This window comes from Erithacus rubecula (assembly GCF_903797595.1).
Source record: "Erithacus rubecula genome assembly, chromosome: 14".
Lineage (NCBI taxonomy): Eukaryota > Metazoa > Chordata > Aves > Passeriformes > Muscicapidae > Erithacus > Erithacus rubecula.
Genome location: NC_136666.1, coordinates 4,075,757 through 4,091,470, shown reverse-complemented (window position 1 = coordinate 4,091,470; position 15,714 = coordinate 4,075,757). Strand labels below are relative to the sequence as shown.

Sequence of the window (15,714 nt, the reverse complement as noted above, 5' to 3'; positions counted from 1 at the left end):
AATGCATATGGGCATATTGCTGCAGAACAGCATCTTTCTCAGATTAGACCCTTGCTTAAGTAGCATCACCAGTAGAACAGAAACACTGCCATTTATCAGCAGGACATGTGCACAGTAGGTCCAGGGAAAGCTCTTTGATGTTTTGTAGTCCGACCCTGGTCTGTTGGACTGTGTTACCAATGTGGACGGAGCTGGCGTTACAGGAGAGCACAATATACTTGTAGGTCTGAAGTTGCTCGCCCTCTTCCCTGCAAATCGTCTCCCAACATCTCTGTTGCTATCGCCTTTGCGACGCGTCCGTCGGGCGCTGCCTCCCACTCCCGCAGCGGTGGCGATCCCGGCGGCTCTCAGGATCCGGGTGGATGGCCAGCCACGCCACTGCCCCGGCAGCCACCACACCCCTCCCCAGCGCCAGCGATGGGGGCTCGGGCTCCACAGACACCCGTCCCTCCCTAGAGCCCCCCACACAAGGGGATTCCAACTGGAAGAACGGCTCCTGGGGAGCACTTCGGGATCTCTGCGGATGAAGGCGCTGGATGGGCTGCTGCGGGACCCCGCAGCCGCAAGCCACGACCCCTGCTCGGCCTCGCGGAGGAACGCGCCCCGCTGCCGCGGAGAGATGCTGACCCCACGCCGCACCGGCGGACTCACGCGGAGCTCCCGGCCCCGGTGAGCCCCCGGAGCCACGGGGAAGGGCTGAGCGTGGGGCTGCGAGGGATCGCGGACGAGCGAAGGGAGCCGGGACCGGCGGCGGGGATGGCGAGGGACAAGGAAACGAGCAATGCCCTGGCCACCTCGGGGGTGATGAGGGGACGCGAAGTGCGGGAAGGACGGACGGACGGAGCAGCCGCGGGGAGCGGTGCCGGTGCCAGCGCCGGGCGCGGCGGCGGCAGGTCCGTGTCCGCGCCTCCGCCCGCTCCCCCAGCCCAGCCCGGCTCTTACCTCCGCGGCAGACAAGCAGCAGCAGCCCCAGCAGGCAGGCGGGCAGCGCGGAGCCCGGCGGAGCCATGGCATCCCGGGCGGGCGGGCTCGCCTCCCTGCGCCCCACGGGGAGGGAGCAGCCCGGCGGCAGAGAGCGAGGGAGGGGAGAAGGGAGGGCGGCCGGGCGAGAACCACCCCCGGCTGCGGGGCGGGAGGGAAAAGGGGTGGGGGGGGGGAAAGGAAAGGGAAAAAAAAGGGGAAAAGCCGCTCTCAGCGGTGCTGCCCTCGGCGCGAACACGCCGCCGCGCCGGGCGGGCGGGGGGCGGCGCTGAGGGAGCGGGGCCGCCGGCGGGCGGGGGGCGGGCAGCGCCTTGCGCCATCTTGCGCATTCGCGGGGCGCCGGCAACGCCGGCCGGGCTGAGGGGAGCGGGGCGGCCCCGAGAGGGGCGACTGCGTGCCCGGGACCCGCGGGCACTGTGCGGGGGCCCTCAGGGGTCTGTCTTCACCGGAGCCCCCTCACGGCGCTCCCATCTCAAAGAGCACGTCTGAAAACCCACTCACCGGTCCAGCCTCACGATGTCCCCTCATGTGTCGCGCTCACCAGGGCCCCTTCGTGTTTCTGCCCTCACAGGAGCCCTCTCTTCAGAACCCCCTCACCGATGCCACTTCACGGGGCTCCCTTCGCAGGGCTGCTCTTACCTGTGCCACCTCACGGGGCTCGCCCACACCGGAGCCCTTTCACCGGTGCCCCCTCACGGGTCTCCCGTCGCTGGGGCAGCCCCACAGGTGTCCCCTCACCGCAGCTGATTCAGCAGTGTCCCGTCACAGGTGTCCCCTCGTGTGTCTCCCCTCACGGGATCCCTGTTACCGGAGCCCCCTCACAGATCTCACCTTCCCACTTTCACTGCCCGGGGCCCCCTTCACGGAGCTCCAGGAATTACCGGGACATATCAGGGACCTTCCCTCACCTGTCTCCCCTCTCTGGGGCAGCCTCGCAGGAGCGCAGAAGAGCTTGGTGTGTCCCACCTCTGTGCTCCTGATTTTAATGCTACCCTAAGTGACTTAGCCGAGTCGGTAAAGCAGGTGTTGGGCCAGCCCGCTCACGCTGGAAGAGGCCCCAGTGAGGAAGGACCCACTAAAGGATGAGTCTGCTCCTAAATCCTGCCGCAGCAGGATAATTTGTCTGCCCTCCTGGCACGAAGTAAGGATAATGTGTCCTTCCATGGCTCTCAGCCATTGTGCCCACGCAGTATTTTGTGCCTTCCAACTACTCTGTCCCTTGGCCCATGTTCTCTACAAACATAACTCATATTAACACTGTCAGCAGCAAAAATCCATCTCTGCAAGGACAGCTCAATGTTTTGTGGTGTTTGCATCGCAAAAAAAAAAAAAAAAAAAAAAAAAAAAAGAACTAAAATGAAATAAAAGTTATCTTAACTAATTTCTTTCTTTGGACTAAAAGCAGATTTTGTGGACTGGGTTACTAAACCTTGTAAGCGTTCCTAGAAATCTGGTGAAAAACCCTTTGTGAAGAGGAGCAATACGAGGCTCCCCTGGATGGTGCACGCTGAGTGTGTCGGAGTTGGCTAACGAGGAAAGAAGACGTCACTACATCTGCTCCACATTAAAGCTTCCTTCGTTTAGCAGAGGGCTGAGCTGTACGAGGCTGCTTTCAGCTGGAGAAGAATTTGCTCTGGCTCCGCCAGCCTCTCGGTAACATCTGAATTTCTGTGCTGTCCCTGACCTTTTGGCACCAGCCGTGCTCTTGCTCCGACTCCCTGGCTCCTGCCACGGGGCCCCATCAGCATTTCTTAATGCTTGAAGCCACCATGGACTTGTGGCTGCTATCACTGAGGATGGCTTGTGGGAATTAATAATTCCAAGAGAAATTGAGCACTGTGTGCTTTACAGGGCTGCTTTCCCTGTGAACCACAGATTTTGTGTGCTTTTGCTGCCAAGTGTCCTGGCAGGACCCAGGGGCTGGGGGATGTAGGTACATGTTTGGGGTATTATCAAATTCATCCCCACATCTTGCAAGTGACACTGGTAACAGCACTGGTGGCACATTCAGAAATCATCCACTGCTGCCAAACAATAGAACTTACTTGAAAAGCTATAAAATCTTTTAGGGAATAGGCAGGTTTGGGGCTTTTGGAGCCACCTAAGAGCAGGAATTCAGAGCACTCATGTTTTTCTACGCTCTGTAAGCACGAGGGCTTAGAAAAGTTGCTTTGTACTGGAGGCAGGAATTTGCTTATCACATTGCAAGCAGAAATTGGAGCCTTTGGAAAAGCAGCAGGGTTACAGGAGTGACAGTGTCCAGCCCAAACTGAAGCTCCAAACCCTGTCCTGCAGAGCAGTCGGTGCGTCCATTCCTCATCCCCCTTGCTGCTGAGGGACACAGGATCTGTCTGTCCATCTGCCCTCCCTCTCCACAAGGTTATCCTCCAGGAGAGCTGCCCTCCGAGGGCATCACTCACCCCTTACTCCTTGCACAGCAAATTTCCATCAGCTCCTATCGTGCTCCTGATTTACACCAATTAACTGCAAACTGAGGTCCCCAAGACACCATTAGTAGTTTCAGTGGATGAAGTGGGAGATTAACTTGTCTGAATTCACTCCATTTATTATTCTATGTGTAATTGTGGCTACCCTGCCTGCTAACAGCCTGGGAGCTTTTCCCTTATGCATGTACAAGCAGGGTTTTAGCATCTGCTTTGTGGTCAGTGAACAATGGGGAACAGGAGCCAAAATTGGGGCACTCACCTTGAGGCACTGAACCCAGAGTCACACCAGCATTGGTGTGGCAACCCCAGGACCTGCTTCTGGAAGCTGTTTTCCCCAGCAGAAACTATTTTCTCTGTCTGTTGAGAATCTGTGCATCACACAGCCCATTGTCTCCTGCTGTGCCATGCTCCAGAGGGCTGAGCTGGGCCACACACTGCACTGGCAATTGTAACCTGAATTACCTGAGACCATGAGAAACCCAAGCCCACTGCAGTGCTATTTCCAGCTGCATCCTTACACAGTGTTTCAGGGTGAGAAAGGTTGGGAAGAGAACTAAACGCAACCAGACACTTTGTTCTTTTACTTCTCTCCTGTAACTGCTGCGTCTGTCCAGCTCTGTCATCCATTCCATTCCACCATGTCTCCTCTCAGCAGCCTCCAATCAGCATCCCATGCTGCAAACTGAGAGCTGGAAGAGTCATTTGCAGCCACCCATCACCCCCTACTATCCTGGGGTTACCTAACATTAGGAGAAACTCATCAGAGTTAAACAGTCTGACAAGAGTTCCCTTTAACCACTATCAGAGAACACTGTGCTAAGTGCAGATTTATTACCTCTGTAACATAGATAAAATGAGATTTTATGGCTCTGCACTTGTGGCAGCATAAAGTAATAATGGAAACTATGTACTGAAGTAGGGAATGTATCCCAGGAAGGAGGGAGATGCATGGGAGGTTAATAGTGTGTCTTGGGCACTGGCAGGTGTCCTCTCACCAATCCCACTGGACACAAGCCACCGAGTGCTCAGCCCAGTGTGCTATCCAAGAGAACTCTCACCACTCATTTGCTAGATGACTCTGCTTACTTTTCCTATTAAAAATTCCCCAGCATGAAACTGGACAAATATTTTTTCTTATAGCAATCAGTTCAAAACTGAGAAAGGAGCAAGCATCCAGAAATGCCTTATGAATCCAAACTCTGGTCATGTCTGAAATTCCAGAAGAATCCCTAAGGAACCAGGTACCCACTATCATCTCCCAATCCCTACCTTCATGGTGATGAGCTCTGCTACTGAACTGGTGTGAGCATGAATCCTGCATTCTGCTCCCACCACTGCTTCTGCCAGCAAGGTACAGCCTCACAAAGCTGGAACAGACTAAATTGTGAGTCAAATTCCAGTCTTTTTAAAAAACATTTTATTAATAACCCATTAGTTAAGGAATATAAGGACAATGTCTTCTTACACTTTAGCGCTAAAGAGTATTTGTGGAGTAAGAACAGTCTCTGAAGAAAGAAAGTTATAATAAAGTACAGCATGGAACCAAACACAGACACAACCTTCAAACAAGATCAAGTTCTGGTTACACATCTTTATGCACTGTGCAGAAAATGAAATTTAACTTGAAAATACAAGCAAGGGAATACAGTAACAGAAGTAGATGGTAGATTTCTGCTGGCTAAACACTTCTTTTCTAACAGAAGTATTGATTAGAAAAGACACAATGATTCCTTCAAACACCTATTACTAATGAGATCAAAACCATATACAGTGTTCTAGTAAAACGGTTGTTTTCTTACACAGCAATATTTCATGGGCTGATTGTTAGCTAGTAATGTAAAAAAATTCTCAAACTCTAAATTATAAGTTATCTCATTTGAACTATTTAAACCAGAACTTTGCTGCCTGTTAAGTAAGAAATCAAGTCAACAAAAAGCTGATAGAGGTTTTTATCTGAGTTGTATGTTTCATGTAACAAGAAATGAAAAGAAATAAAAGGATGAGAATTGTGACTCTCACAGCAGCATAGGGAACATACAGCTGTGTAGCCAAATAGTAACATTAATACTAGAAAATTATGCCAGCGAGACAAGCCTGACATTTTAACAATATAAAACAATATACACCAGCAAAAAAGTTGAACAGCAACTGAAAGGAAGAAAATGGAGAAAGAAGCCTAGTGTGAAGGAACAGATATTAAGCATGATGGGTAATTAAAGATATCAACAGTTTGTGTGCCTGTGAGAAATCCACAAGAAAGCTACTTATTCCATGATAAAAAAATAAATGCACTGGTTGTTTCAGCTTTACACATCAAATGTGTTTTAAGTGTCTTCTTTGATTCACTTCCAGCTGAGATTGAAAGGTCCCTGCACGTTCAGGGCAGTGGGACCAGGGCACAGCTGGGTTGGACAAGGACACCCAGCACTCTGTGTGGATGTGTGTTTGTCCAGGGACAGCTTTGGTGCTGCTGGTCAGTGGTGACCTCTTGGCTCCAAGGGAACTGTCTGGATTTCTGCAACTAGGTCTGCCCTACCAGCCCATGGCCACCACAGTTCTTGGGACAGCCAAACACTGCCAGCTTCACTCCCCAGTACAGTTTGGTGAAGTGTAACAAGATCAGAACAAGCTTCAGCATAAGGTGACAAAAGTGTTTTGGGGATGCATAAACAAAATTGTTTGTGGTCTACTGTATCTCCCCAAAGCTCTCTGAGCCTGTAATGATTGTGGTGGTTTGGTGGTTCCCAAACTGATCCAGGGGAATGGTGCCCCACTGTGCCTGCTTGTGTGGGCTGTAGTGACAGGCAGGGACAGCTTTCAGGGCTGTAGGACTGCTGAAGGCTGTACAGGCAAAGTGGGGGGTGCATGTACAAGGAACTGCCCCCAAAACTGGCACACTCTACATCAGCCTCTGTCCCCTTCCACCCCCCTGCATGGAAACTGGCAGTGGTAATGTGACAATGTGGCTTGTGCAGGGCCTGTTCTGTCACTTAGGAAGTTCCATGCAGAGTCCTTGCCCTATCTGGGACCTGAGAGCCACCTGCACAATGTCCCCCCATTCTCTGCAGCGAGTGCCCGGCCTTATCCAGCTGGAGGGTTTGTACCTGTGTGACTGTATCTGCTCCCAGAGAGCTGTGAATTGCCCTTATTGCCTGCAATAACACTTCACTGCCTTATCTGTAACCCTGCTAAGCCATGAGTTTCAAAGTCTTGTGGCAGTGGGTTCTGGAGGTTATTTATATACTTCCTCTGCCCAGTTATGTTTCCTTGCCTTTCTAGCTCCTCGCTCCAACACACACACATAAACTCCTACCTTTGCCTGCTCACTGGCACTGATTTCCAATTTCTGTCTCACAGCATTCCAGAGTCATGGCTATTCAGAGCATGGAACAGCATTTCTGAGACTCCTCAAGACACCAAGCAGCAGCTGGAAAAACAGACCAATCACAATGACTGGAACGACACTGGTTACCAGAACAGTGTGTCACACTGGGAGGAGATGCTGCCAGCTGGGAAGAAGTGGAAGCTCCAATATCCTTCCCATCAGGGTACATGGAGGCTTGCAGGTTCTCATCTGCTGAAGAGCTGGAGGTAAAAGGGTTGCAGGGTGCTGGTGAAGTAAGGTTCTCCATGCTGCAAGCAGTGGTACCTCCACCAGTCATCACTAGGAACAACAAAATCTAAAGTCTCTTACAGGATTGTTGGCACACAGTTTCCCCATATAACCTGGGGAGAATTTTAATAAGAAAAGAGGAAGGTGGGCATCTTTTCCTTCATGTTTTAAACAAATGGTGAGATGCCTGAATCCTCCAGGAAGACAGAACATTTACCAAACACCCATGAACAAAGTTACTGATTCTGGTTAACTCCAGGCAGCTCGTCCAATCTTGTAGCACTCACAGTCAAACCCTGCAGTCCTGAAGCAGGACAGAGACAGGCTAAAAAAAGTAGAGAAAAGTCCACCCCAGCAGGGCCAGGCTGAGAGACACATCAGCAGTAAGCAAACAGCATCAGCAGGAAGAGTCACTGGATGATTTTCAAGCCAGACTGACTGGTATGAGACTAAAGACTTCATTTTAATTTTAAAGCTCTGGTGATGCTCTGCTCTTCAAAAAAAAAAAAAAATCCACCCAAAAGCACTTTGGCCAGGACTATCAGAAGTGACTGGAAAAGTCACTTGTTCATCCAAGGCTTTCAGCAGGTTCACTGCTTACAGAAGGCTGAGTGCTGCTCTCTGTAAATCAAAACCATCTGAGATGTTTCCACATGGGCACTCAAAAAAAAAGAAAATAAATACATGCCCCCAGAATCACAGGTTACTTTTGCAATTGCTGGTTCTTCTTTCTATTTGTTAGTACAAGGTTGTTGAGGAAAGATGGATCAACATTCTGCCAGCTAAAGCAGTCTCCTTTGGCAGCTGCTGCACAGTCCTACAGAGAGACACAACCCAAATCTCTGGCTGTAGGGAAGATGTCAAGAAACTAAGCAAGAGAGACATCAGATCTGCAGCACTACATGTTAAAGAGAAGTCAACAACCAGTGCATACATATTCTTTAGAAAAGGCAGTATAAGTTAAAACCTATAATGAACTATAACAAATGAGTAGATCTACTGCTTTTTTTTTTTTTTCTCCAACAGACATGAGGTAGTTGTGTTGTTAGGGAGGAAAAAATAAAGAAAGAGAGAAGTAGTAAAAATGCTACTCTATACCACACACTACTCCACTTTATAAAATTAAATAATATAAAGATGTTCCAAGGAAATAAAAATACATGTTGTACATTAAAAGGACAGATGTGTACCTAAAATATTAGGTACAAGAACCTACATAAAACAAAGCCCAGGCTGGTGAAAAGACCCAGACGCTGCAGAAGGTTCTACATAGTACAAGTTGTTAGAGGCACTCGTAGAGTGTGTAATAAAAGGCCACTCCATCAGCCTGCTAGCAGTAACTGCGGTAGCACACACAGAGAGCCCGGTAATCCTTCCAGCCACGGGAGGGCAGAAAAGGCTGGTGCTTACAGCTCACTGCCTTTGTTTCTAGGGCTTTCACCCCCTGCTGGGACTCCTGTGCCAGAACTCATCCCAAGGCTGCCAGGCAGTCAGTAGTGCCTGGGCACTCCCCGGGACGAGGCAGCTGGGAAGGATCCCTCGCTGCACTCTGCCACTTCCCAGCATTAAAGGACGTCGTGCCAGTCTCCTCGAGGGCTGTGGTGAAGTGCCAGCCCCAGCCCAGTGCAGAAGGCTTTGCTCCATTGTGGTTCTGTGTCAGACTCAGTCCTGCTCCCACCAACACCTCAGTTCCTCATCAGCTTCAGTGGGAGGAAGAGGGGCCCCTACCAACCCACCTGGCTTCCCAGGCCTCTGCAGAGCTGACAGGTCCAAGCCCTGCTCTGGTGAGATGCTGCACCTGCCCAGCTCCTGCTGGGCTCAGCCAGCCGAGGGCAGGCAGCACCTCACAGGGACAGGCTCTCCTCGTGCTTCAGCTCTGCTGTGATCAAAATCAGATCAGTTCATTCTTTGAGACTGGGGACACATGCCATGTTCTCAGCTGCTGAGGATGGACTGGTTAAACCAGAGTCACCACAGAGCAGGGCCTCCTCAGGCACCCTGGAAAGCAAGTGGCACTTGACTGGCTGCACATCACCCCTGCCTTCCTGGATGGAGTCTGAATCTCCACTCTCCACTGAATCCTGACTTTCTCCATGCCTGTGGAAGCCATTGGTGAGCCCAGGGATGCAAACAGCCTCTGATTTGTTAGTCTTTGTGTCGGTACAGAGCAGCTCAGCCTGGGCCTGAGCCTCCAAATTGTCTGTGCAGTCCACCAACACTTGGCCAGTGTCCTGCTGGGAACTGGGAGAGATGGGAAGAGTCAGCTCTGCCAAGGGGAGCTCTTCAGGCTCCTGGTCCTCCATTTCTGTCTCTTCACTCTCCAGGGTGTGCAGCTGGGAGTTGTAGTCTCTGTCAGAGGCTGAAAAATCAGAATGGACAATGACCTCTGCTTCCACTTGGTGAAGGCTGGCTGGCAGATGGCTTTTCTTTGCTTCATTCTGTTATCAAATAGGGGAGAAATGAAAAAAAAAAAAGGAAAGTGAAATTCAAATAATTGAGGCTGTGACCAAACCAAGCACTAAAATGTATTTATTTTTAATCCCACTGAGTGCAATTGGATGTACATATGCCTTTATTAAGTATTATCTTGATATGTTTCTCAGGGCTTAGATCTTATGAAGCAACTCAAATCACCTCAGGATCATAATTTATTATTTTACGTTTGAGAAAGCAAGTCCCAAGGGAGCAAAGTGATTTGCTCACAGTTTCTTGGCAGGCTGGAGCAACCATTTCTCCAAGCCTCTGTCAAAGACCACAATTTTCAAATCTCACCAGTCTGTTTCCATATTAAGGGCCAGATTTTTAGAGGCTGAGTGGGCAGCACTGTAGGAAACTGACTTCTGAGATGGGTAAAGGGGCTCCCTTCACTTTCCTCATTTAATTTTGGCTACAAAGTGTGTGTTTGTTAAAGCCTTGGTCACAGGCTGCAGAAATCTGTGTCAATTCAAGCAGTTTAGTTCAGAAAGAAAACAGTAAGTTCTGCTCCATAGTGCTTAAGTGGAGTTCAGGCTACAGATCTCCACAAATCTGGCTGACAAACAGGACATTTTGCAAGATTATCACTCAATAATTTACCAGACAAATTATTCTAGAAGCTCACAAAGAGCTCTCTAGGCAATCAGATTCTGGGCTGAGTGTGATGTAGCAGCCAGAAGACAATTCAGAGTATGGAAGTGATATCCCACGTGTAATTTGCACTTTCTGTTGAAGCCAACTTTGAGCATCATTTACATATTTTAACACTTTTCTCTTTTGTTGACAAACTCTGATGGGTAAGCTGTGCTGTAAATGCTGCCCTGTAACTGGGTTGTAAAACATTGTCTTAACTCTATCCACAATGTTAATTACATCCTGTGTATAATTGATTTTCACACCACTGTCTAGGAAGGAAACACAGGTAGATTACTTAGAAGTATTTGCTGGGAGTGGGGGGGAGTGGGGGGGCATGGAATGAACTTTTTCAAAGACTAACCAAAGAAATCTTCTAGTACAGAGTCAGAGCAGGTGTCAGCTTGCTTTGCTAAGACAGTGACACAGATGCACACTCTCCCAAACATATATTTATTCCAGTGATGCAATATCAGAAATAGGATTTCCTCCCAAAACACAAGTGCAGTGAAAATTGCTCTGCCCTATCTGTAGAAAGGAGTTTAAATCAACCCTTGATCTTTGACTGCTTTTACAGCCAAAAATGCAATCCCTCTGTCAGGCAAGCAGGCTGTAGATCTTAATGACTGTGCTCAGCACTGCAACTCCTAAATCACTCAGGCTGATTGCTGCACAGCCACAGCAAAGACTCCAAGCAGATTGCTGGTGCCTGGCACCAGGTCCTCAGGAAGCAGAACTGCCACAACTCTGCTGACAACTGAGCTTCTGACCCCACCTGGCCATCACCAGATGAACAAGCCCACAAAAGGGGCTGCAAAAAGGAGAAAGGGAGATGGAGAACACAAATGGAAAACCCACATGAGAACACTCAAGTCAACAAAGCACCAAAGACACCCACCATCACAGCATCATAAACCAGGGCTTGTAAGAGAAGTTTCTGCCCTGCAGTGGAGGGGAGCTTCAGTGACCCATTGACAGCAGAGAGAGGCTCTTTGGTGATGGTGTCCCCATATCTGGTGATGCTGTTTGTCCAGGCCTGGTTGGCTGATTTATTCCATGAAGACTGCAAGAGAAAAGTGGCAGGAAAAAAGATGCAGTTATCACAGACATGGATTCTTATCCTAATACCTGAAATGAGAAGCAGCTTGAAAGAGGAAAGTGCAAGTTGGGAAAACATCACAAACGTGGAGGACGCTTCTGATAGCATCAAAATAAAAATGCTCTGCAATGGACTCATACAGTCGTGCCTTAGAACTGGCTTTATTACTGTTAAGATGGGCTGATGCAGAACACAAGGACAAAAGATGCCAGATGGTTCACAACTGGTTGCATAAGGGGCTTTCCACTGATTCTCAAATTGTGAGGCCAGTGGGTGAATCATGGCACAGACATCATTTAGAGGTCCACTGAAATCAACACCCTGCAAAGCTGCAACAGCCCAGAGCAGAATGACCCTACTGAAAAATATCAGTGAGCTGGGAAGGGACAGGAAAGTCTGGAGCTGAGTGACCACAGTCTTTGCTGTGCACAGAGAAGGAGCCTCACCCATGGGCAGTGTCCTCTGTGCCCCAGTAAGAGCTGGACATTCTGCTACACTACTCGCTCGGCAGCACAGACAAGAGTTCCTGCTCCAAGCCAGGACTTGGGAAAACACTCTGCCATTCCTCATCAACACAGAGGCACAAAATTGGGGGCCTTAATTTTTAATTTTTTTTTTTTACAACAGACCACCAAGCAATTCTTTTTTCAGCTTTAAATCCCCTGGGCAACCAGTGTTACCTTGTTTGTAGATCTAATTAAATTATATGGGCTGAACGCAATTTGTTCTGGGTTCTTTCAGCTTCCCCTTGCAATAAACTGGTGAATGCACACCTCTGTGTATGGGAAATGTGTGTCTTTAAGAGCTGAAGTTATTTAACAGCTCAGACCATTAGTTCACAGGCAGAAAAGTATTTTCTTTCCAGGTTCTGATTTTATTGGGCTCTCCTGCATGTACCTGAGCTGTGCATTGCCAGTACTCACATACGTGTACGTGTACACACACAGCTCAGATTTAAGGACCACACAGGCCCATTATCTCTGGCCTTGTTCCACAGATGCTACACATTGTGTGGGTTCAAGAGAGGTTGATGCAGAGAAGAGGAAAAAGTCCTGACCTGACGACAGCGAGTGCACACATGCACACAGAATACTGGTAGTCCGAGTACCATGGCTGTGTAGGGTGAAGATAGCCTGCACATCTATTCAAACCCACTGACCCTCTATTGCTCACTGCCAGCAACAGAGCCCAGGTTCCTGCTCTGCATATGTGGCTGCTCCTTAGGCCAAATCTATTCCAACAACCACCAACATAGCGTGAGTCCAGCTGAGCCAGCGAGATTTCTGACATCAGCCTGACCTTGGGTGAGTCATTTGACCTCCTTGTGCCTCAGTCCATCTGGCTGAAAATTAGGTAGAAAATACACAACCAGATGTTGTATGTGATCCAGGCATTCCTAAGTCAGCTATTTAGCAAGAAGCAAATGCTACCTCGTGCTGCCAGGGCTGGCAGAAGGACACTGGAGCACTCGGGTACACGCTCAAGGGCAGCCGGAGCTGCTCCCCAGCCCTCTGTCCACCCTCACCCAGGCACCCAAATGGCTCAACCTTGTGGGAGGCAGGGTCATGTTACATTCCAGCACCAACCCAAGTCACAGGAGCTTTGCTGCTGCCTCAAGAGCAAATTTTTAGCAAACAAATAGTGAAAGGCCTCCTTGATATGCCAACACCCTGCAGAACAGGGATGTCCAAGCTCAGAGCTGTGGCTATCAAACATTTGCTAATTTGGATATGGGTGCTTGAGGCAGTGTCTTTTCTACTTCTCTCTCTGCAATACTCAACAATATATTCTGAGCCAAAAGCCTTCCCTAATTGCTCTGTTTCTAAGTGGACAATCATTAAACCACACTTTAATAGCGAGAAATCAACCAAGCGATCACAGAGAGCTCACAATAAGGAATATCTCCACATGCCAGTGCTCAAGGAGCATGCTCAATTTGCTTCTGCTGCCATCTGAAAGGCTTTCTGCAGCTACATCCCTGACTGATGGCTTCTGTGCCTCTTCCAAGGAACATACGTTACTGAGCAAATAGTGCCTGGAAATTTCAGTGCTGAACCTACACAAATCTGCACACATGCACCAAATGTGTGTCCTGTTAGAGATGCCTGCATGCATATTTGCCATCAGAGAGATCTGAGCATCATACGCAGACACACACACAGAGCAAACTTGAAAACCTTCTTGCAGGCATCTTGTGAATACCAAAAAACGTGGAAAGAAACAGGCAGCTCTGCTGCAATCCCCCATGGACCATCTGTTAGCGGAAATGTCAATCTGCCATGTTTACATAGGTTTTGATGACTCTGGGAACAGCCTGTTCAGCTCTGGCTGAAATTGGCTGCAATGAAGAACAAACTTGTTTTGTACCAGTTTGCAACTTTCAACAAACAGAAAAAACCATCAGCCACACAACATGGCCTGTGTCCCACATGTTGTTCAAGCACATTATGTTTGAGAGGGGAAAGAAAAAAAGCAAAAGACAAATCCCACTTGGGGTTTAGTCTCTAAGGTTGGGCAGCAGCAATTAACTTTAGGACTGTTTTCATCACAGACCTGAAGAAATCTTGTGTGCCTGAAAGTTCCACTGCTTTTTTAAGCAGCATTTTTTTGTGAAATAAATGATGCTATTTCTTTTTACTCAAGGGGAGCTAGTGGGTGGCTGAAGGAAGGAAATATTATCTTGGTTTTTACAACACAGTAATGAAGGCAAGGAGCAAGGAGTGTCAGTCTAATACTAATATAAAGAGGGAAAAATCTCTTTGTCAGTTCACTGCAAACACAAGAATGAAAACTAATAAAAATATCTTCCAATAAAAGACATTTCCATTACAGCTAAATCCTTATCAAAGCAAACAAGCCTTTTCATTTTAGCCTTTTTATAGAAACTCCAAGTGGTAAAAACGTGCCTAGATCATGTTACCTTCTCAGTGACAAGTCATGATTTCATGCAAATATATGAGCTGAGAATGAACATATAGCAAAAGTTCAACTTGAAAACTTCCCTTTTTTTTTTCAGGATGGTTATTTAAAGTAGCTTGAAGTCCTGTGCAAAACAAGGCTGGGGATGTTTCCACGTGGCCAGGTTTTGAGTGGTGCAGCAGAGAGAAAGGGTTCGTTGGTGAGCAGCAGCGGGCGGGAGTGGGAAAGCTCCGTGTCACGCAAACACAGCGACATCCCTGCCTGCAGCTGGGATGCAACACAACACAGACCTCTCCCCACAGATAAAGCAGTCTCTGCTTGCTGTCACCAGGAACACAGCTCTTGTCTGAAGCTTCTCAGAAAACATTGGGACTTATTTTCCACGCAGGAAAATTTCAACACAAAGATGACAAACAACCTGGGTCGATCCAAGTTCCCTGATGTGTTACAGCTTCTGCCCTCTAAGTCACAGAGATGCTTCGTGGGAAACACAGTCCTGTGGGAAGGAGGCCCACAGGGAAGGAGAAGGGCAGCAAGCAAGGAAGGCTCCAGCTCACAAGAACAACAGCAAACATTTCCAAACCAAAATGCTTGGGTTTGGCTTCATTCAATGAGAAGCTCAAGTCCTCCATGGAAAGCAGATGCTTTTTAACATTCTCCCCCACCCTTTAAATTGCTTGGCCCACAAGCAGCAGTGACAGAACTGTCTGGAGCAGAGCCATTTTATCATCCTCAGTCCATCTGTCAGAGGAGAAAGAGCTGCATCACCACAGCCCATGCACGACTGTGTCATTTATAACAGGGCTACAGAGGGCATCAGTCCGGGGGGTGCTTGCAAGGGGAAGAGAGTAAGCAAATCCACTTGTCAGTGGAGTTTGAAATCCTTATGTGTGACCACTGGAAACACATAAAGGAAGGAAAATGAACCACTGGATGGCCAATTCTACTCTTGCCTAGTGGAGCTGTGAGCACCCAGAGGGGTCCTGTGCCCACCCCTTGGCTGCAGTAGCACTTGCTGTCCCACAGGCAGGGAGAGGGGGTCCAGGAGGCTCCTCTGGGACTGTCCCATCTTCTACTTGCATCATCCTGCACCTCCACTATGTGTAACAGCTCAGGAAGAATCACAGCCCTAAATTTGAAGGAAATTATGATCCTGACCTAAAAATGACCAAGGGGACTCACAACTCTTGCCCACAATTCTTCACAGGAATCAATCTCAGAGTTTTTAAAGACTTCCTGCCTTCAGTCTGTTCTCCAGTCCCCACACCTGTAAAACGACATTCACTCACTTCTGACTCCATATGGTAGGGGGACAGTCCCTTCTTTGTGTCTATCTAACATGGAGCATCCAATCTCCACTGGAACCTCAGGCTGCCACAAGAATAAAACCAATAAAGAATAATCTATGGAATGATAAGTAACGAGTCAGTATGGGAACAGCCTGCAGGCACAGAGCAGCCAATGCAAGTACCAACCAGACAACACAAACCAGGTTTCAGGAGTGTAACCTGAAGACAGAGGGACAAGCAGGCAGCTGGAGGTCACAG

The 15,714-nt window shown here is 48.6% G+C and overlaps 2 protein-coding genes across 4 annotated transcripts in view; both read right to left on the bottom strand.

The window, feature by feature from the left end:
* Nucleotides 1-1,226, bottom strand: part of IGDCC3 (immunoglobulin superfamily DCC subclass member 3) — a 95,347-nt gene extending 94,121 nt beyond the window's left edge. Inside the window, exon 1 of the mRNA XM_079317971.1 lies at nucleotides 943-1,226. Within this exon, the coding sequence (XP_079174097.1) occupies nucleotides 943-1,009 (67 nt within the window). The 5' untranslated portion in view covers nucleotides 1,010-1,226. The remainder of the gene's footprint in view (nucleotides 1-942) is intronic.
* Nucleotides 1,227-4,830: 3,604 nt separating this feature from the next.
* The window catches only part of IGDCC4 (immunoglobulin superfamily DCC subclass member 4), an 87,856-nt gene continuing 76,972 nt past the window's right edge, over nucleotides 4,831-15,714 (bottom strand). For all 3 annotated transcript variants that reach the window (XM_079318282.1, XM_079318283.1, XM_079318284.1), the window contains exons 19-20: nucleotides 11,048-11,212; nucleotides 4,831-9,479 (exon numbers count right to left, since the gene is read on the bottom strand). In XM_079318282.1, the coding sequence (XP_079174408.1) occupies nucleotides 8,943-9,479; nucleotides 11,048-11,212 (702 nt within the window). In that variant the 3' untranslated portion in view covers nucleotides 4,831-8,942. The remainder of the gene's footprint in view (nucleotides 9,480-11,047; nucleotides 11,213-15,714) is intronic.